Below are 21277 nucleotides of genomic sequence, written 5' to 3' on the forward strand. Positions count from 1 at the left end.
TGAAAAACATGATCATTAGGGTAGGAGTTCACCTAGGGTATGTGTGGATGTGTGTATGTGCAGATGTGAGAGAATAAATCTATATGGTCGGGCTGGAACCATGGGACTTTCGATACAGCATTACACGGGCTGGTATTATGAGTAATCCAATATAGCATTATATTAAGACTATTTCCATAGGACATCAGGTAGTTTGGCAACTCCCTAGTGCCTGTTAAGGTATAGTTAGCTACCAACGATGCCTCTATCACAAGTGTGTGAGAAGAGAGAAGCCATAATCCGTAGGTCGAATTATGCCCCAATTAAGTTCTTGGTAATCCATACATGCAATCTATAGAAATGCTATCCCATTTCTACTTAGGAATCTCTAAGGGTTGTAACATCTCAACTGGTCCTTAATTCTCAATTTTGACCTTTTAACATGTCAAACATCGAGATACAAACTCTATTACATCTCTATTCATGCCCCTTATCACTAATGGCACCTCATACCCTAATACATCTTTGTGGCTCCTAGGTGAATAATGTATTTACTACAATGAGCTTTATTCATAATTACCCTTCTTAGATCCTCGTTACTAGGTAAACATACTCTATCCTATCAAACTACAAACCTATTGTCATTAAAACTGAAATTCATAGTTTGATTCTTCTCAATCTCTTCTCAAACTCTTAAAAGATACTTATCTTCCAACTATGCCATCCTCAATTCCCTCTAGAAATTATTATTGATTACTATATAGTAGCTACCAACTAACACTTTGAGCAGTACATCTTGTTGCAAATCTAGAAATGATTTGATTAAACTATGCTCATGCACCATCAAACTGGCCGCATGTAGTGTCTTTTGTCTCAATGTATCTACAACTATGTTGGTCTTACTAAGATGATATTCCAACTTGAAATTATAATCTTTAAGAAGCTCCATCCATCTTCTATATATCATATTCAACTTCTTTTATTCCATCAATTACTTCAAACTTTTATAGTCACTAAACACACTGAACAATGCACCATATAGATAATGATGCCAAATCTTCAAGCAAACACCACAACTGAGAGTTCTATATAATGAGTTGAATAGTTCTCTTCATGCGGTCTCAATTTTTAAGAAGTGTACGCCACCACCTACTCATCTTACATCAGCACACAACCTAAACCTTTTTAAAAAGCATTAGTATACACCTCATAAGTGACAGGAATTAGTCACTTGCATTTAAAATTAAACTAAAACTAACCCTAACGCAATATAGGGCCAACCTTAAGTCATCTCAAGGAATGGTCTTAGTCTAATAAAAAGTTATCTAGTGAGATAAATCACCTAAAGTTGTAGGAATTTAGTAACCCAATTATCTATACTAATTACCTAATGTGCAAGTAATTAAAATGGTAATTAAAGTGAGTAAAATGAACTTTTCTTTTTACAAGAGTGGAACCTTAGAGATTAGTTGATTTTGAACTCATTATGTTCTCATGATTAGACTAAGTTTAGCTCCCCTTTCCCCTTGACTAAAGTTATCATGACTTAAGAAAATTTTTCTAAGCCAATTAACCTAATCAACTAACTTCTCTAGGTCTTAGATTAAAACTCCTAGTTCAATTAACCAATTGGTGAAGAAATTAGCCAAGTGATACACTCAAACCTCTCCCTCAAATGCCACAACCAAGACTAGGAATCAAGTAACCACAAGATTATGTCAAGCTACTCAACAACTCAAGCATTAACATCATAAGATTATGCAACATTAACACATGTAATTCACTAATTGAAAAACACAAGATTAGTTGCCAATCAAAGAGTGGCCAAATTTAGTCATGGCTATCCAAGGAAGAAATTAAGTGAAACAATCCTTTCTTTTTACATCAACATCAAATTCAAATTATAATTTACAAGCTAAGATGATTAAACCCTAGATTAAGGAATCTAACCATCTATTAAAAAGAAAAAAGGATAGGAAACAAAAAAACTTAGTCAATTTGAAGCTCAAGACTCATCCTTCATCTTCATCTCTCTAGGATCCCATAAAAGAACTTAGCCAATCTTCATCATCTTCAAGAACCCTAGAACATGCTTGTGAAGGCCAAACTCCATAGCTCTTGAATGATGGAGATGAGCTTCAATCCTTGTGAAAGTAGTAGGGTTAGGATGAAATTGAGGAGAGGAGAAGAATAGTGTGAGTGTTGTGGAGCTTTGGTGGCTGAAAATGGAGGTTAGGATGCTGGAAAATGAAGAACAAAAGAGAGAAAATGAAGAACATTATAAACAAGTGAGAAAAAATGAAGGAGATGAATGAAATAAGTGTTGGATCTCCAAAAATGGGGTTGAATGGCGTGCAAAAGTGGTTTCTGCTCAGCTAAAGTCTAACTAAAAAATAAGAAAAGAAAACAAAAATAAAATGGGAGCCTCATCATACTTACAAGGTGGCATCCTCCTATGGCTTGTAGATGATTCCAATGTGTGTATAATTTCTCATGTGTTATTCACATCATTTAAGCTGATTTAATCCCACAAAATAATAAGAATTCACATGCAAATGCTCAACCATTAACCTCAAGGATTTTTTACCTCAATTGCCTAATTAATATACAAGTCACATGCCACCTATATCACACAAATCATATAATTTAATTAAATAACATGTGACATAATAAAATCTAATTAAGGTCTAGAATTAAATTCATAATTATAAGGGAGAATTTATTAAAATAACCAATTTTTAGGTTGTATAAAATTATATAAAAATTTTCACACAAAACCAAACTGAAAACTAGGTCAAATTAAGACACTTTAGAAAGTATTGACTTTTTTATTTAATTACTCCCAAACTAAAATAAATTTTTAAAATATAGTTTTACTACTCATCAACTAGACATAAAATACACTTTGTCAATTTTTTTTGTACATTTTCTTAAAAGTTTATTTTTGGACCAAAATACCCTTAATGCACTAAACTTAGAAACTTAGGCAATTTTTCAAATCTAATGCAATGAGTGCACTTTAAGGTGAAAAAATTAATAAAAAATTCTTAATTGACAAATAAAAATGGGTAAAAAATGTTTTATTAATAAGGTAATCGTGAATTAGGGATAAACAACACAAGTAATGTAGTCAAGTTCTCTTTCAACTTCTAAAACATGGCTTCACACTTGTCCTCCTAGATAAACAGCTGATCTTTTCATGTCAACTTAGTCAAAAGAGATGTAATCTAAGAAAATCCTTAGATAAACCATCTATAATATCCAGCTAAACCCAAAAAACTGCATATCCCTATGACTTAACTAGGACACTCCCTTTTCCATACTACATCAACTTTATGTGGATCAACCAAAATCTCGTCCATCAAAACCACATACCTTAGAAGTCTAATTTTTCTTAACCAAAAATCACACTTATTGAGCTTGGTGTAAAGCTTATTTTATTTCAAAATCTAAACCTGGATTTGAATATACTTAAAAATGATGCTATAAAAACTACAATAAATTGATCCAGATATGGCCAAAAAATACAATTCATATAATCTATGAATATCATAAGTGCATTAGTCAGACCAAAAGGCATGACAAGAAACTTGTAGTAACCATACCGAGTCTTAAAAGCTATATTAGGTACATCTTCTGCACAAACCCTCAGTTGATGATACCCTGACCTTATGTCTATCTTTAAGAAGATTGAGACACCAGCTAATTAATCTAACAAAACATCAATCCTAAGCAAAGGATACTTATTCTTTATTGTAACTTTATTCAATTGCTAATAGTAAATGCACAATCACAAATTGCATACTTCTTCTTCACAAACAACACTGAAAATCCCTAAGGCGATATGCTCGGTCTAATTAACCCTTTATCCAACATTTCCTCAATTTGCTTCTTCAACTCAGTTAATTTTGATGGTGACATTGGATATAGAGCCTTTAAAATAGGTTTTTTTCCTGGCACTAGATCAATCGAGAACTTATCTTTCCTCTCAAGAGGTTATCTAGACATTTCATTGGAGAATATATTAGGGAATTAACTCATCACACCAATCTTTTCAATACCTCTATCATAAACACTGCTAGCTATAAAGTGAACCATATATGCTTGACACCCTTAATTAATTTATCTACAAGAACTACTGACAAGAATCGAAATTGACTGGAAGAACTCCTACTAGCAAAAAGCATTAGAGAGGAAACCATTTTTCTAGAACAATCTAGCATAGCATTACTAATTATTAGCTAGTCCATGACGACGACCACATCTATTCCTTTCATAATCTATCATAGATACCCTATTTTTAAATTTAATTTCCATACCATGACAAGCTCTACTCGTTATACTAGAAGATCCTGAAGGCATAGACACTTTAATAACAATTGATAACTCTTTTAAAAGTAAATCCAATCTATCTACACATTGTTCCTGTACAAAAGAAAGTGTAGCACTAAAATCAAACAAAGCTTTTATTTTATTACCACCTCTAAAGACTATACCTTTGATCAATTCGGTGATGATCTATCCTCTTCCTGAGTCATAGCAAGAGACTCTTCTGGGAATGGTAGAATGCTACTTCATAGCCTTAATTCTACCCTCTGGACAATGTCTAGCAATATGACCCATTTACCACATTTAAAACAGGCCCAATACTTGCCTGCATGAAATCTTTCACAAAGGTTGCACTGTGGTAATCTCCTTGTACTTAGTGTAGGAGTAGGTACATTAGAAGCCTGTCTTGAGGGCTGTAAAAGCCAAATTCTAACCCTTTAAAGAAATTACTAATTTAAAAATAAATCTCTTTTTTTAAAAAAGGAATAATTTAGTTTTGGGAATGTGATAATTGAAATTGTCTAAAAAATATAAAGAATAACAAAAATGATATTTCAATACTATTGATACACATCACATCAATAGTCTTATGATGAGACTAGGAAAGCCAACATCAGTGAAAGCAAAACTACCATATTGCTATTTCATACACCTATTAGGATCAATAGCAAAGATCCTTTTTTTTTTCTTAGCCACTCTATGATCCAACACACATTAAGCAATTCTTACAAATATTGCTTATAATAAAAATATTATTATGACTATCTCAATAGTTAAAATTCCCTTTTGTTTCCAGTAATTAAATATTATTATGATTTTCAATTTCAATTCCTATTGTAACCTAAATTTCCAATATAAGAATAACATTGCATCTAATTAAATTTTAATATTTATAGGTGTAAAAGTTATCTCATGAAGAAGTAAAAGTGAGAGTATTGGAAACGTATATGAGAAAACATGAAGAAGCAATTTATTTGCTAAGTAATTCAAATAAGGACCAAGAATAAGAACTAAAACATTTTAGAATCTATTAGATTTTCTTGTTTTTTAAGAAAGGGTATATATATAGTGATTCACTTAACAAGATGAATATCGATGGTGAATGGTGATCATGTGGCTAGCAGAAGGTAGATGAAAATGCAGGAAGTGTTGGGAAAATTCTATACAACTGTATTTGAGAGGAGAAGGTCAAAAGTAATGGAATTAATTAGAAGAAATAAATATTGAAATAAGAAGAGATGGAGGAGGAAGGAAGCTATAAGTACTAAAAAATATAATAAATTGAATATATTTTTAATTTAAATTTAATAATTTAAAAGCTAATGAAATATTAAATCTTTATCTGCTATAGATATGTCCCCATAAGATAATATTCAGACTATTTATTTTCTTTTCTTTTTTGAATAAAATTGCTAATTATTTTAATATATGTATATATATTATCCTAATTTGTGTGTGTGTGTGTGTGTGTGTGATTTTGATTATCACATTTCTCTCTCCCTTTAGAAGAATTGATAAATGAATTTTCAGAAAGATGGGGATAACTATTGCGTATATATTCCTTAACTTCCCAAGTTACCTCATTTTTATTGCCACACAACCTTAACTGAAGCAATATCCTTATTTCATAACAATTTAACTTGCTTATCTATTATAGCCACTAGTTGTTCTTACTATGATAATTGTTCATCTAAATGAGCCATGCATGATTATAGCATATGAGAAGGATTCGGAACATAGTTTTGTATCATGGACACATGAAAAATAGGATGAAAACTTGCAAAATTCAGTGGCAATGCTAAGTAGTAGGCTACTAATCCCACCATTTCAAGGACCTCAAGAGGTCCTATGTACCTTAGGCTTAACTTGCCCTTCTTCCTAAACTATACTATTCCTTTTATTTGTGAAATTTGCAAGAATATTGAATCTCCAATCCCAAACTCTAAATTATGTCTTCTCTAGTTAGAATATGCTTTTTCTAATGTCCACATTGACATTATTAGCACTTCACTATAACATAACATATAATACTAATTAGGCATACCAAATATCTGATCTACTGAGGTTATCTCTCTTATGTTCAACCATATGCTTGTCTACAAACTCTTCAACCTCTTTGGTGCTGTGCAACACATATAAGTGGGCTTGCTCCTACTTTACACTTGAGATGGTAACGACTTTGTTTCCTATTATCCCCTCTATATCTATTTTACCCATATATTGAGATTTTAGAAGCCTAACATAGCTAACATGGCTCAGGTACTCATGCAAAAGTCAATAGCCTCTTTATAAATATACTGTTCAACAATGCAACCCTTCGATTAACTCCAATTTTTCCCATAGCCTTTCAAAATCTTAATGTAATGCTCAATTGGATACATCCATTTTAAATAAGTATACCCATACATTTGAACCTCCTTAATTAAGTGAATAGTTATATAGATCATAATATCAAAGCATGCCAGTGAAAAATACATCTCAAGCTCACATAATTTTAATACAATTCAAGCTAGCAACCTCAACAACTTATGTGGGTTAATCAATTAGTACAAATGGACTTAAAAATAAACTTAACTTAGTAATTGTTCCTCATATTTTAAAGGGTAAAACTGCACATATAACCAATAAAATGACATCCTCCATTAAAACATGACAACCGTGAGACTTTAAGCCTTTCAATTTTAGATCTTTCATTGATACAAGATTTCTAATATTTATAAAGTAGCCTTTACGGACTTTAATCGCATTAAGGAACTCACAAAATGTAGTTTTCTCTTTCTTTGATAGTGTATGAGTTGCTAGAGGGAGAAAACTATAGTTTCCCTAATCTGAGGGTGCTAATTCTTCTCTTATTTCTAAAGAAACCATGTCCAATCATGCTTTTATACCATCTTTTATTTTTCCTAACACTTAGAGTAAAGTGTCAATAAGACTCTTACAGACATTTTTCTTAATATGCATAACATCAAAAAATGCTGAACATTTAAGGTGGTCTAATAAGGAAGTTAAAAAAATAGGTCTCTTCTTCCATCAACTTATCTTAAGGTGCCTTGCAAAAGGTTTGTAGGATTCAATATCAAAATCCTTGATCTTCTCAAACAGCTCATTGCCTATTAATGGCAAAGGTGGCTCACCTTCTTCTAGATTTTCATTGAAGGCTTTTCTCAACCACTGACAGGAGCCAAATATATGTCTATGTCATTCACAAGTTTCTTAGATCCCACAATTAACATTGACAACATCATATACTTACACTTCATGCAAAGCCACGGAGGAAGGTAATAGATCACCAAAATGGTTGGCCATGTATTGTAGCTATTGCTTTGAAGCCCATGCAGATTCCTCTCTTTAGTAGATATAGCAACACATAGGTTCCTACTTTCTTCCCTAAATTTAAGGTATTCATAATTAATCTTTCTCCATTGTAGAGAATTAACAGGATCATGAAGCAGGTTGTCTTTAATCCTTTCATCCACATGCCATGTTAAGCTTTTTGCAACTTCTACATTACTATACATGTGTCTAAATCTAGGCCCGATTGGAAAATATCATAGTGCTTTCATCAAAGTCAATCTATTCTACTTGTAGCATGATGCATTACATTTCGAACACTCAGTTAACTACACATATTCATTCCAAAATAAAAGGCAATCATTAGGGCATGCATGTATCTTTTCATAACTCATGCTAACTAATTGCAGCATTTGCTTTGCATCATATGTTCGGTAAGGAAGCTCATTCTCCTTAGGAAGTAATTCTACTTTTAAATACCCAAGCAACTCAGTGAAGCTTACATTACTCCATCCATGTTTTTCCTTCATATTGTAAAATTTTAACATTGCCAACAACTTTGATGTACTATAACCAACATACTCTGGCATTTCTACATCACTTTTCAACTTCTCAAACATTTGTAAACAATCCTTGAGGTTTACTTCAATTGCTTTGGCCATCTATTTGTGACCATCTTCCTCAAATGTGCATATGTCAAAATCATCAAGAGATGATGTACGGCTTTTACTATGCTCCAAGCTACAACTAATATCATCCTTTGTCTCACCATACAGTGTCCAATACTTGCAACTTTGATCCATCCCATTAATCACTAAGTGTTCTTCTCATGTATTTGGACTAACCCTCTTCACAAGGTTGCATTTTAAACATGGACAAACAATCCTAGTAGGGTCCTCTGCATGCTTAATTGCAAATTTAATGAAATCTGTCACCCTATCCAATATTTCTTAAATAGACGATTAGCAGACATCCATTCCTTATTCATAATTGCTAAAAAATCAAGAGGGAATGTGATTAATTGCTTTGATGACTCTTACATATTAGGAGAGTTAGATACAAAATATCAATCAGTCAACGAGTCACTATCACTTATTTACACATTCCCACTTTAATCTTGTTTAAGACAAGTAGCTATTTTTAATACTAGCCATTGAAAAAAATTTGGCAACATAACGGCTTAAAAAGAGAGTTTCCTAAGCTTTTGGCCCTCTCTTGATTAATCTAATAATAATAGCAGCAACAACAACAACAAAAATCACATAAAGTTATATGTAAGAATAATTTCAAAAAAATTTGGTAGTATAATAGCTTAAAATAAGTATTATTAAGGCTTTATCCCTTTAGAAAAATTGAGTTATTCATAACAAGACTATATATTATCCAACAACAATAATAACAACATCAATAATAAGCCAAATTTTAATTAAAATCATATAAACTATATCAAACATTATACATATCAACTTAAAACTTCAAAATTATTTCTACATAAGCTAATTTTTAATCAATTCAAAAACTAGCAATGTGAAAATTGGCAACTCAAGGAACAAAAAATCTAAACTAATCATTCAATTACAAAACAAGCACTATCAAGTACCTAATAAGCACCTCAAACTCAAAATTTAAAACACCCACTAACAAGAACAACAATGGAGATCAAAATAATCAATATTGAAATCACTTATTGCATATGTAAGTCAAAATCAACAACACACATATTCAAAATGAAGACTAATAATTGGAAAAGCAAGAACCAACCTCAAGAAGAAGAGGAGAAGCTGAAAATAGAGAGAAACACAGAGATGAGGAACCAAGAGAATGATGAAGGCTGAGAATCTACTCACATGAGAACTTATGAAAATGATGGCGGTTGAAAATCAAAAATCCTTTGAGAATTGAGAGAAAAAAAAAGTGTCTTTTGGCAATTGAAGTGACAAAAAATAGGTTTTGATGGCTCTTGTTGTGTTTTCAATATAAAGGAGTTGTAAAAATGTGAAGAGAAAACATTTTTATAGGGCAATTTAAATAATAATACTTGACAATTATTTCATAATAACCGTCAAGTATGACACAAATAATCATTAGACATATTTGACGTCTGACGATTATTTCCAAACAAGCATCAAATGTGTATATATTTTTAAATTTTTTCTTTAAATTATTAATTTGACGTTTGTTAAACCAAGACCGCCAAGTATGTTGCATATTTATTTGACGATTATATTTAAAAATTATCAAATATATATATACTTGATGATTATTAGTAAATAACTATCAAATATGGGTAAAGATATTTGATTGTTTATTATAAAAAATATTAAATATTCTCTGCCTTTTTTATTTGTCATTTTTGTGAAATAAGCGTCAACTATAGGGCATCAAATATCCCCTTTTCTGTGGTTGTGCCTAAGGATATTTTTTAATAACTTGGGGAATTGAAATAGTTAAGTTTTCTAGGATAGTTTTCACAGGGGACTTCATTTTGGCCAAAGGGGAGAAATTCATTACCAAAGCCATAATTCATGAAAAGATAATGATTCTTCCATTATCTGAACTCTAGGTTCTCCTTTCATAAAAAGGAAATTCACATACACTTTTACTAGCTTAGGTTTTCTAGTATTTTTGGATAGATTAGGTTAGTCAAACTCACACCATATTGAGTAACTTGTAGCCTTAGATAACCTCACATTGAATTTGACCACTTCCTAGGGAGATAATCTAGGTTGTTCCCTTTACTTCCTTAGTATTGCCTAGTACTATTTTGCAAGGTGGGTGACTACCCTTGTTAGCCAATGACTATCAACATGGATTATTGGTTAAAGGAATATATATATATATATATATGTAATTACCCAAATTTCTAAACTACTTTTAAGTTATAACATAATGGTTTCTTGTTAATTCGTGAACGGTATTTGTTATTTTATTAATATCACTTGTTAGTTTGACATAGCCAATTACTTTAGTTTGCAAACAACTTGTTTGTTATAATATAAAGATAACTTATTAATTTTTGAATGACACTTATTATTTTTCTAATATTAATTGTTAATCTAATTTGGTTTATTAAAAATTAGGGGTTTAAAAATTCATGTGTTTTACAAGTTCCCAATTTTAAATTGACATTTTTGTGTCATTGAAATAATATGTTCATCTATATAATAAATTTAGTTTCCAAACCACTTATTTGTTACAACATAATGGTGACTTATTAATTCTTGAATGGTACTCATTAATTTACTAATATTACTTGATAATTTGACATTATTTATTATTAATCTGAGATAGTCTATTAAAAATTAGAGATTTAAAAACTCATGTATTTTACAGGTTCAATTGACATTTAACTATCATTAAAATAAAATGTTCATATAGGTAATAAATTTAATTTTCAAACCACTTGTTTGTCATAATATAATAGTGACTTATTAATTCTTGAACGACACTTGTTATTTTATTAATATTATTTGTTAATATGATATAGCCTTTTAAAAATTGAGGTTTAAAAATTCATGTATTTTTTAGCAAAAAAAAAAAAGAATTCTTGTATTTTATAAGTTTGTAATTGTAAATTGACATTTAAATGTCATTAAAATAATATGTTTATATAAACAATAAATTTAATTTTCAAACCACTTATTTATTTACATTTACAAGTTCTCAATTATATTATGGTCATTTCATGCTCAAATTCATTTACATTTTAGTCCCTAATCCTATTACAAAATTTAGATTCTTTTGATCCTTTTTTGCTATAAAATGTGTCTAGAGGTACTATAGTAATATTTTTCCAAAAAGTTATTAATAGTTAGGTCATTGATAAAAATTTTTAAAAATAACTACAAATATCAATTTGAATAATTTAAATTCAAAATTTTTAATTGTAAATTAGATATTTAAATTTTAGATATAATTTTCAATTTATAATTAATATTTTTTTATAATTATCTGAATTAATATTTATAATATATATTTTAAAAAAAAATCTTTAACTATGATTAATTCTAGTTGTTGAGATTTTTCTGTCATTCTTTCAAAATTTAACCCGTTGCAGTTGAATTTGTACTTTATAAAGGAATAATAATCACAAACACAGATAATAATTGGTAAATATAGGTTTTTATTTTCTTACGGAATAAATAATAATACCCAAGAAAGCCATAAATTTAGAAGTCAAAGACCTTGTGCTGCTTGATAACAAATTCCAGAACTTCCGGTCCCAAAACCGCAGTCTGCAGAGAGTCTCCGGCAATTCTCGACATTTCTCGGTGATCCTCTCCAGCTATGGCAATAAACCCTAAATCACATCACGATTTGACTCTGCTCACGCTTTCGTTGTTTTTCTTTATCACAATCACACCTTCTTCCTCTCTTACCTACGATTCTAACCAAACGGTGTACGAAATTTTGCCCAAATTTGGCCTCCCAAGTGGCCTTTTGCCGGACTCTGTCGCTGATTACTCCTTCTCTTCCGATGGTCGTTTCGTCGTGCATCTGGAGAGGACTTGCTATGTTGAGTTCGATTACTTAGTATATTACGATACCACCATCACAGGCAAGCTCAGCTATGGTTCCATCACCGACCTAAAAGGCATCCAAGTGCGCCGGTTCTTCTTATGGCTCGATGTTGACGAGATCAAGGTTGATTTGCCGCCGTCTGAGAGCATCTATTTCCAGGTCGGCTTCATTAACAAGAAGCTCGATATTGATCAGTTCAAGACTATCCATTCTTGCCGTGATTCGGTCATGGGTTCTTGTCTGGGATCCTTGAAACGGGCCTTCGAGGTATGGAGCACTCTGCTGGTTATATTCAACTGTCTTCTATGTTTAGCGATGAATTGGATATTATTTTGGGGAAATTCCTATCCATCGTATGGTCTGGCCCAAAATCAAGTTTCCTGATTCAAAACGTCTTATAAATACTCGTACGCTTTTTTAATCAGCACGTAACTTCCCTGTGCTTTTTTATCCATATTTTAATTCAACGAGAATGGTGTAGAGATGAACAGTTTCATTGTCAAATATTTTATTTGTATGAAGTATTGAATATTTTTCATTGGTTCAAGTCTTCTGGCATTGATAAGATACTTTTAATGTCAAAATATCATATAATTCCAGTAATGGCTAAAAGATTATGTCTCTGTTTAGGTTATTAGATCATACACTTAACTCGCCAGGTAAGTTGAAAGAGACATTGATTTCTTATGGAATTAAGGTTCTTGCATCTGTGCTTGATAGGCTAGCAACTGAAAAAGCTGGATTAAATTTGTAGCTATGCTTCTACTTCACATGGATTAGATCTGTGGTCATTCAGGTTGTTCGAGTTGAACTTGAACTAAAGCAATACGTGGTTCTTGACAAGTTTTCTGTATTGTGACTTAAAACAACATAGAAGTTTGAAATTTTGAACGGAAATACGCCAAATTGGTGTAGAAATAGGACAGATGAAATGATGAGGAAGCCCGTGAATTCTAATAAAGATGCGAAATGTGATCTATCAAGTTGTATGTCTGTCCAAGTTAGGAAGATATTGATTTTATCTTTTGTATATGTTTTAGAGGCAAATGACTGAACGCTTAATGTTGGAAAGTATCATTGGCTTAATGAATGATCAATTTTGTGAGATTTAGGTTTTCCTTTGTTCATATGGAAACTGTTTGTTTGTCCTCTTGCTAAAAGTACCATGAGAATATACACGTATGAAGATACATCCCATTTATTTATGATGTTTGTTTATTGATTTAGTTAAGAAAGGCAAATTACTGGCTAATCTTGCTGTAGCAAAATGTATGGCACTCAACAATGTAATGGATCTAATTTTAGAAAATCAAATAAGGTGCTTATTTTTGGGCTTTGGCCCTGTTCTTGAGTACAGCTTCTCATTGACTGAACCTGAAAAGTTTTCTTAAGCAGTCTCTGCTTTGATGCTTCTCAATGTCGGCATCTGGCCATTGAATTTGCAGCCTGGCAAAACTGTTGTTTTAGGAATCGCTTGTCTGGAGGGCTGAGGCGAAATATTAGTAATGCTTGATGGAAAAATTGTATACTGAAATACTTTGAACCTTTGCTCAAAAAAAAAAAAAAAAGAAAGAAATACTTTGAACCATTTTTGTCAACAAAAGCAAATCTTTTTTCTATTTGACCTTTCATTTCCTTGCCCTTGTTTATTTTCAGCATACCAATTGACATTATTTATTCCCTCGGTTTACATTATCTTTCCTTGGATTCCTGGATTCCCGTTGCAAATATGTAGTTTCTCAAAAGTAAAAATTTTCCAGAAACTAGATGCTTACATTCATTGAACCTTCTATTCTTTCCTTAGTCTTGGTATCATTATTTGAATCCTGTTTGTCCGGCCTTTACATATAAATATGGATAATATTTACTAACCTGTACAAATCTTACTTTTGAATGTTGCAGCTTCCAGCTCCAGTGGATGAAATTCCTATGCTACTTACTGAGTAGATGCACGTTTATGGGGTTGGGTGTCTACATGGAAGAAGCATTTTACACCGTTCTACTTGTAGCTTATCTCATCATGACTCAAAAGATGAGTCTGATTTAGTAGTTCTATACCTATGAACTTAATTACCATCATCATGTACATAACAAAGTCATAAAAAATAGACCGGATGGTATCACATTATGGTGTTGTAGGTTGAAACTTTGTAGCAAAAGAAAACTACGATAAATTACAAAGGCTTGTACTGTATACTGCTACTCCAAACTACGTGTACTTTAGTCGTCGTTTTCTTTTTTTGGGGTAAAATGTACTTTAGTCTTCTTAGTTGCTAGTATTTCTACTTCTGACATATGACTATGTTGTCTGTCATATTTCCTTGGTCTCGTATTCCTATTCTGAGAATGTTCCGGTATGTTGCTTTATTCTTTATTTGAATGAGGAGAAAAATAGAGGGGGAGGACAATTAGGAGAGAAAATTCCTAAAATTAGTAAAATAGTTATTATATTTGGAAACGTTTTTTCCTAGTTTTCTTTTCTTTTTATTTTCTTCTCATTTTTGGCTCCATCCAAAAGGTATTGATTTGGATGGGCATGTGAATGTAACACCATGGTGGATTTGCAAGCTCTTCTTTCTCCTCCTCCCTGATTGAATCGTTTGATGAGTTAGTTATTGTTTTTTATTGTGAGAGTAACGCTCACAGTTCCCTATAGCACAAGTGTATACCACAAGATTTATTAACCTATGAGAATAATAAAATGATAACTAAAATGATAACCTTTTAGTTATCATTTTGTTATGTTTTGTTATTAATGAACTCTGGTATATAATTGTGGTGTAGGGGAGTTAAATGTGTGTATTCTTTATTACCATAATATGTTAAATATAATTTTATATTTTAGTTCCTAAATGTTTGAATCTACAATCCTTAATGAAAGTATCACCGAGAGGAGAGAGTGGATCCGTGATTGTGTTTCGGCCAAAAAGAGAAAGTTGATGATTGGGCAGAAATTTCTAACTTACTGGAAAATTATTAAAGAGTAAAGGTGTAATTTTTTCTTAAAAGTATTGTGTGAGGGGTATCAAGTATCCTTAACTAAGGTAAACGATAATGTTGCCCCCAATTTTTTTAAAATAGAATAATGGTGTCTAATTTTAATAGACTTAAATAGTTGACTATTAGTTGATTAAACTTTGTTGAGGTGGCATGCTCATGTTGCACCTAGAGCCAATAATTTAGGCCAACCTTGATGGCCGTGATGCATGGTGCAGGACTTTGATAAATAAGGATGTGTCCAGCTCATGAAACATAAGGAAAGAACAAGAGAAAAGGGTTCAGACGTGGAAAAAGTGCTAGCATTTGCTAGGGCAAGTAAAATTAGGACTAAGAAGCGACATTTCTGACCTATTACTTATCAAATAAGTATCGTACTACTTTAATCTTTGATTTTTATCATATTTTCTCTTAATTTTAACTAGTGAGAATTTGAATTTGAAAGTTTTAAGGAGTGAATTTCTTACCTTATAGTAATAGGAAGGTTCTCTAGAACTAAACTAGTACTTTGTGACTGGTTTGAGTCGGAATGATAAAGCTTTAAAGCTATATGCACAATTTGACCTATTCTAAAGAGAGAGTAGTGAGAGAAATTTGGCTAGGTAAAGGTTAAAGCTAGTAATGAGGGACAATCGGTTGTGATATGCATAACCGAGTGTGAATTATGAAATTGGTAGTAATTAGGTGCTTAATTGCAATAATTGGCACTTTTTGTTAATGGTGAAATTGATTTTAGATGCCAATTTTGTACAAATCCTAGTGGTAATGCGTAAATAAGCGGAGAGAGATTCAAGTAAGAAAATTGTACAGGTATAAAAGGATTGAGGTAACCGTATAATTTATTATATTTATTAACTATTATAACTGTATAGAAGTAACTATGAAATGGTGAATTTGTTTTTGATGAGTTATATGCATGGTTTGATATTGCAAACAATTTTAACATGAAAATCCATTTGTGAAATGAAATTTGAAAGGTTATTGATTTTTGGTTGATATATATATTATGTTTAAAAGTGTATGTTATAGAAATGTGAAAGAAAGTAGTGAAAATTGTGAAACAGAGCATGATCATAAGGGGGTGGGAGTTCACCCAAGATATGTGGGGATGTGTGTGTGGAGATATGAGTGAAAAATCAATATGGTCGGGTTGGCACCATGGGATATCTAGTTTAGCATTATACGAGCTGTTACCATGGGTAATCTGGTACATCGTACTATAGGACTATTATTATGGGATATTCGAGCAGTCTGGCAACTCCTTAGTTCTCGTTAGGGTACAGTTAAGAATCAACGACGCCTCTATCACAAGTGTGTGAAGAGAGAAACTATAGTCCATAGTGAGTTAAATTACCTTTCACCAGGTATTTCTACCACCAAAAGTGCACTTGGATTAGTGAGTGATTGACCTAGTAGAGCCTATGGTTTTGTAGGAGAGCATTGGAGGTTCGGTGGCTAAATGATCATGCTAGTGTGTATTTATGGAATTACTTTGAAAAGATGAAATTTCTTCATACTTTGATATACATATTTGATATTAACTTAGTTTTGTTACTTTGGCATGGTTATTTGTGATAACTGACATTTAACGAGCTATATTGGTTACTAAGATTTTTATCTCACCCGTGGTTATTTATATTTTTATGTTCTGGTAGTGGTGGTACAAAAGGAAAAGACATAGGTTGAATTGACTCCTCTTACTAAAGCCTTTGTAAGAATTTGGTGTAATGAGTTTATATATTAGTTATGAACTTGTGTATAAGTTGCTATAGGATTTAATGCATGTGCATTAAATGGTGTTTGTGGCATGTTTTGTTGATTTTGGTTCCCTTGCCCTTTGTATACGCATGAATGGTGAAATGATTGAGTGGGCTAGTGAATGAATGTGTAAATGTATGGATATGAAGTGTACTCGATGTGTATGTAAATAGATGGCCTTGTATGATATTGAAATGAAGAAATGTGATTTGGCCCAATGTGTGATATGAGTAGTTTACAGGCCAATTGTGTGTATAGGTGCTGTATTGTGTATATGAATGGTCAATTAGGTGTGCATTGTCTATTTAGATGTGGTCAAGGCCCAAAAAGCGGCTAATGATGTATGATTTCGAATGGAGATGCTTGAGTGATAAATTTTGACTTAAAAATGGTCAAAATGCACTTGGGTGTTCAACTTTTATATGGGATATTAGATTAAAACAAAATCAGTGTCATTAATTATATTTTGAAACAAGCTTTATGTGGACACATGAACCACCCCAATTGGACATCGAATGCAAAATTGGTGCACATATGAAGTTCTCACCATAATCTGTAAAATGACAGCAAATTCAAATGTGTGCGCCGTGGCACATGCATCCGTATGCCACAATGCATGTGGCACGAGCTGTGACGCATTGTCCTAATTTTGACCTAATTTTATTAAAATGCACATGTTCTCTTGGTCTTAGATACACCTATGTAAACTACTTCCACTGTGTAATGTTTTATAATTTGAGTAATTTATGAAATGATTTTGGAAATCTTTTCTTGGGATCCTAAGGTTTTCAATTTAAATGATTTTGGATTGATTAGTAATATAAGTAATGGAATGCATGGTAATGTTAGTGAGGGAATTACAAATAGTTGGTATTAGTTTCTTGAGTTTCGAGATTTAGTCACTGTCTTTGTTTGTTTGCATTCATTCCAGACCTTAGCAACTTATATAATGTTCATTACACTTATTCTTTTCCTTTTCTTATCTTTTATTTACTTTTATCTTTAGGAGGGGAGAAAATGAGAAGAAGAGATACTCGAGCTTTGCCTAGTACTCGAGTGTCAAGGCATCTGATAGACAATAAACCTGTGCCAGAGGTTCAACTGGATGTGCCTCAACAGGCCGATAGAAGAGATGACTTGTTGAAAGAGCTAAAAGATATGATAATTGGCATCAGACAAATAATAAGAGATCAGGATGTACTATTAAGGGGTAGAGATCAGGATGGTGAAAGAAAAGCTTAAGAAAGGCCGGTGCAGGAGGAAGCTCATAGCAGACCTGAGCTGCCTCAAGTTTAAGTAGTAGGCAAATTGTGAGAATTGCTATTAATTTGTCTATTGATTGAGCTTGGAAGACCTATGTGAGATTCAATCCACCTATATTCGACGAAAATATGAAAGAAGGGGAAGCTGAACAGTGGATTGAGCGCGTCAAGACCATATTTGAGGTAGTGACAAGCACACCAAAGCAGAAAGTAACCTTAGCTATAGTTCAGCTGGTTGAAGCAGCTAAGAGATGGTGGGATTTAGTTAGACCATGTGGTGGAGTGAGATACTCTTAGGAGGAATTTAAAAGGGTATTCTTTTATTACTATTTCCTAGCGTCCTTTCGTAGTAAAAAAGAGGAGAGTTCCACTCATTCAGGCAAGGGGACTTGGATGAAGTGGAATTATCAAGAGATTCAATGACGTTTTAGCCTATTCCACATATCTATAGCATAATGACACCATGTGGAAGGCAGAGCGGTTTCTAGAAATGATGCGTCTAAAGTACTGGCAATAAATTGCTCTATTTAATATTACCATTTATGAAGATATGTGTTATAAGTTAAGAATAACTATGAGGAGAGGCAGAGAAGCAGAGGTTGAGAAGAAGAGAGATAGTATGGAAAGGTTTACTCCTACTCTGGGTCCATCAGGTGGTGTTTCAAAGAAGCCCATTTATAACTAGAGCAGTTTTGGAGTTTTTAGGAAGAGGAGCTTTGCTAGAGGCTCTTAGATCGAGTTAGTTCAGAAGATTCAGTGCATAGGAGTATTGGGATTAGAATTGGGCCTCTGTAACCTTTAAGGCATGCCTCGAACACACCGGCTCCTACTTTTATCACTGGAAGATCATCCCAATGCAGTATTTGTGGTAGATTTCACATGGAAGATATTGGTCTTGTTTTAAGTGTGGGAAGCTAGGCCATATTGCTAAGTATTATCCCAAGGGTGAAATTGTGATGACAGAGTAACGGTCAACTGTTCTAGGATGACTATTTGCAGTGACATAAGAAGAGGCCAGAGCATCTTCAAACCTAATCAAAGGTATCTTTTTTGTTTGTGGTAATAGAATAGAAGCATTGTTTAACTCTGGAGCTACACATTCCTTCATCTTAAAGCAATGTGTAGATAGATTGAAATTAGAATTGAGAAAGTTACCTGTGTTGATTAAAGTCACTACACCTTTCGAATCCTCGAGTATTACTAGTAAAGTATGTCAGAGAGTAGAGATTATATTTAATGATTGAGTATCTGATCTGATTTGCATTCTCATGAAAGGGATTGATGTAATAGTTGGCATGGATTGGCTAGCAGCTAATAATGCTATGCTAGACTGTGCCAGGAAGCTAGTGTCTTTGCCAGTGTTGTCGGCAGGGACTAGTTCTACTGAGTAGGCTAGATTTTTGTCAATTATGCAAGCTGAGAAATTGTTCAGACAAGGATGTTGTGCCTATATGGTGATTTGTATAGCTAGCAACATGTATGATGCAGATATTGAGAAGATTACAGTGGTGAGCAAATTTTCTAAGGTATTTCCAAGGAGATGTCTGGATTACCTCCAGAAAGGGAAGTTGAGTTTTCAATAGACTTGGTTCCTGGTATAGAACCAATTTCTAAAGATCTATATCAGATGTCACCCTTAAGATTGAATGAGTTAAAGAAGTAGATTGAAGATCTGCTGGACAAGGGGTTCAGCAGGCCGAGCGTATCACCTTAGGGTTTGTCAGTATTGTTTATGAGAAAGAAGGATGGCAGTTTGTGATTGCGCATCGATTACCGGCAATTGAATAAAGTGACATTGAAGAATAAGTACCTTTTACCTAGGATTGATGATCTGTTAGATTAGTTGGCTGGAGCCTCAGTCTTTTCCAAGATTGATTAGAGGTTAGGGTATCATTAGTTGAGGGTTTTTTATGAAAGATGTACCTAAGACGGCTTTTCGGATGCATTATGGGCATTATGAGTTACTTGTCATGCCATTTGTTTTGACTAATGTACCTGTGGTATTCATGGATTGCATGAATCATTCTTCAGGCTATATTTAGATTAGTTTGTTGTAGTTTCATCGACGATATTCTAGTTTATTTGGAAAACAAGGAACAACATGCCAAATATCTTTGGATTGTTTTTCAGATTCTGAAAGGGAACAAGTTATATGCCAAGCTTAGTAAGTGTGAGTTTTGGTTAAGGGAAGTCAGATTTTTGGGTCATGTGGTGTCAGCTGACAAGATTTCTATTAATCCTCATAAAGTTGATATTGTGTTGAAGTGGGAGCGACCTAGCTTAGTTATGGAGATTCAAATTTTTCTATGATTAGTTGGATATTACTGAAGGTTTATCCAAAGTTTTCCTTAGATTGCTTCTCCGTTGACAAGATTGACCTATAAAGATCACCCTTTTGTCTAGGATGATAGGTGTGAGACTGCATTTTAAAAGTTAAAGGAAAAGTTGACTATCGCACCTGTGTTGATAATTCTAAATCCAAGGCTATCGTATATGGTGTCTAAGAGGTTTAAGGTTGCATACTGATGCAAGATGGAAGAGTAATAGCCTTTGCATCAAGGAAATTGAGGCCACATGAAGAGAATTACCTAGCTAATGATCTAAAACTTGTAGCAATGGTCTTCGTGCTAAAGATTTGGCATCATTACCTTTATGGTTTAGTGTTTAGCATGTTTAGTAACCACAAGAGTTGGAACTATCTAATAGATAAGAAAGAGTTGCACATGAGGTAGAGAAGTTGGATGGAATTGCTCAAGGATTATAACTTTGAGTTGAAATACCATTTGAGAAAAGCTAATGTGGTAGCTGATGCTTTGAGTAGGAAGACGCTACACATAGCTAGTTTGATAGTCCAAGAACACAATCTAATAAAGTCTTTCATCAATTTTTAACAAGATGCACCGTTAAAAGCTTTCATTAGTACATATACTACTGTGATTAGTAGTAATTTTTAGAAAGAGTTGAGAATGGTGCAGTTGGAAGATGAGTATCTTCTTAGGATTTGAGAAGAGGTTGAGTCAAATTTGTCTAAGAATTTCAATTTTAATGATAACGGATTTGTGATATACTAGGATAGAATCTATATAGCTAATGATGCAGACCTAAGAAGAGTAATTTTGAATGAAGCACATTACAATAAG

The 21277-nt window shown here is 32.8% G+C and overlaps 1 protein-coding gene across 1 annotated transcript; it reads left to right on the forward strand.

Annotated features, from left to right (window-relative positions):
* The first annotated feature begins 11781 nt into the window (after positions 1 to 11781).
* Positions 11782 to 14389, forward strand: LOC129319918 (uncharacterized). The gene is made up of 2 exons (XM_054965027.1): positions 11782 to 12387; positions 14023 to 14389. The coding sequence occupies exons 1-2, from the start codon at positions 11887 to 11889 to the stop codon at positions 14065 to 14067; spliced, it is 546 nt and encodes a 181-aa protein (XP_054821002.1). The 5' UTR covers positions 11782 to 11886; the 3' UTR covers positions 14068 to 14389.
* The last annotated feature ends 6888 nt before the right edge of the window (positions 14390 to 21277 follow it).

The sequence above is a fragment of the Prosopis cineraria genome, unplaced genomic scaffold (assembly GCF_029017545.1).
Source record: "Prosopis cineraria cultivar Desert tree isolate PC_DT_omini unplaced genomic scaffold, ASM2901754v1 PC9, whole genome shotgun sequence".
In the NCBI taxonomy this organism is placed as follows: Eukaryota; Viridiplantae; Streptophyta; class Magnoliopsida; order Fabales; family Fabaceae; genus Prosopis; species Prosopis cineraria.

Excerpts from the sequence above, each read along its gene's own strand:
- LOC129319918 (XM_054965027.1), top strand. The coding sequence starts at position 11,887 with ATGGCAATAAACCCTAAATCACATCACGATTTGACTCTGCTCACGCTT. Across the intron at positions 12,388-14,022 it reads CCTTGAAACGGGCCTTCGAG|CTTCCAGCTCCAGTGGATGA; the intron begins GTATGGAGCACT and ends TGAATGTTGCAG.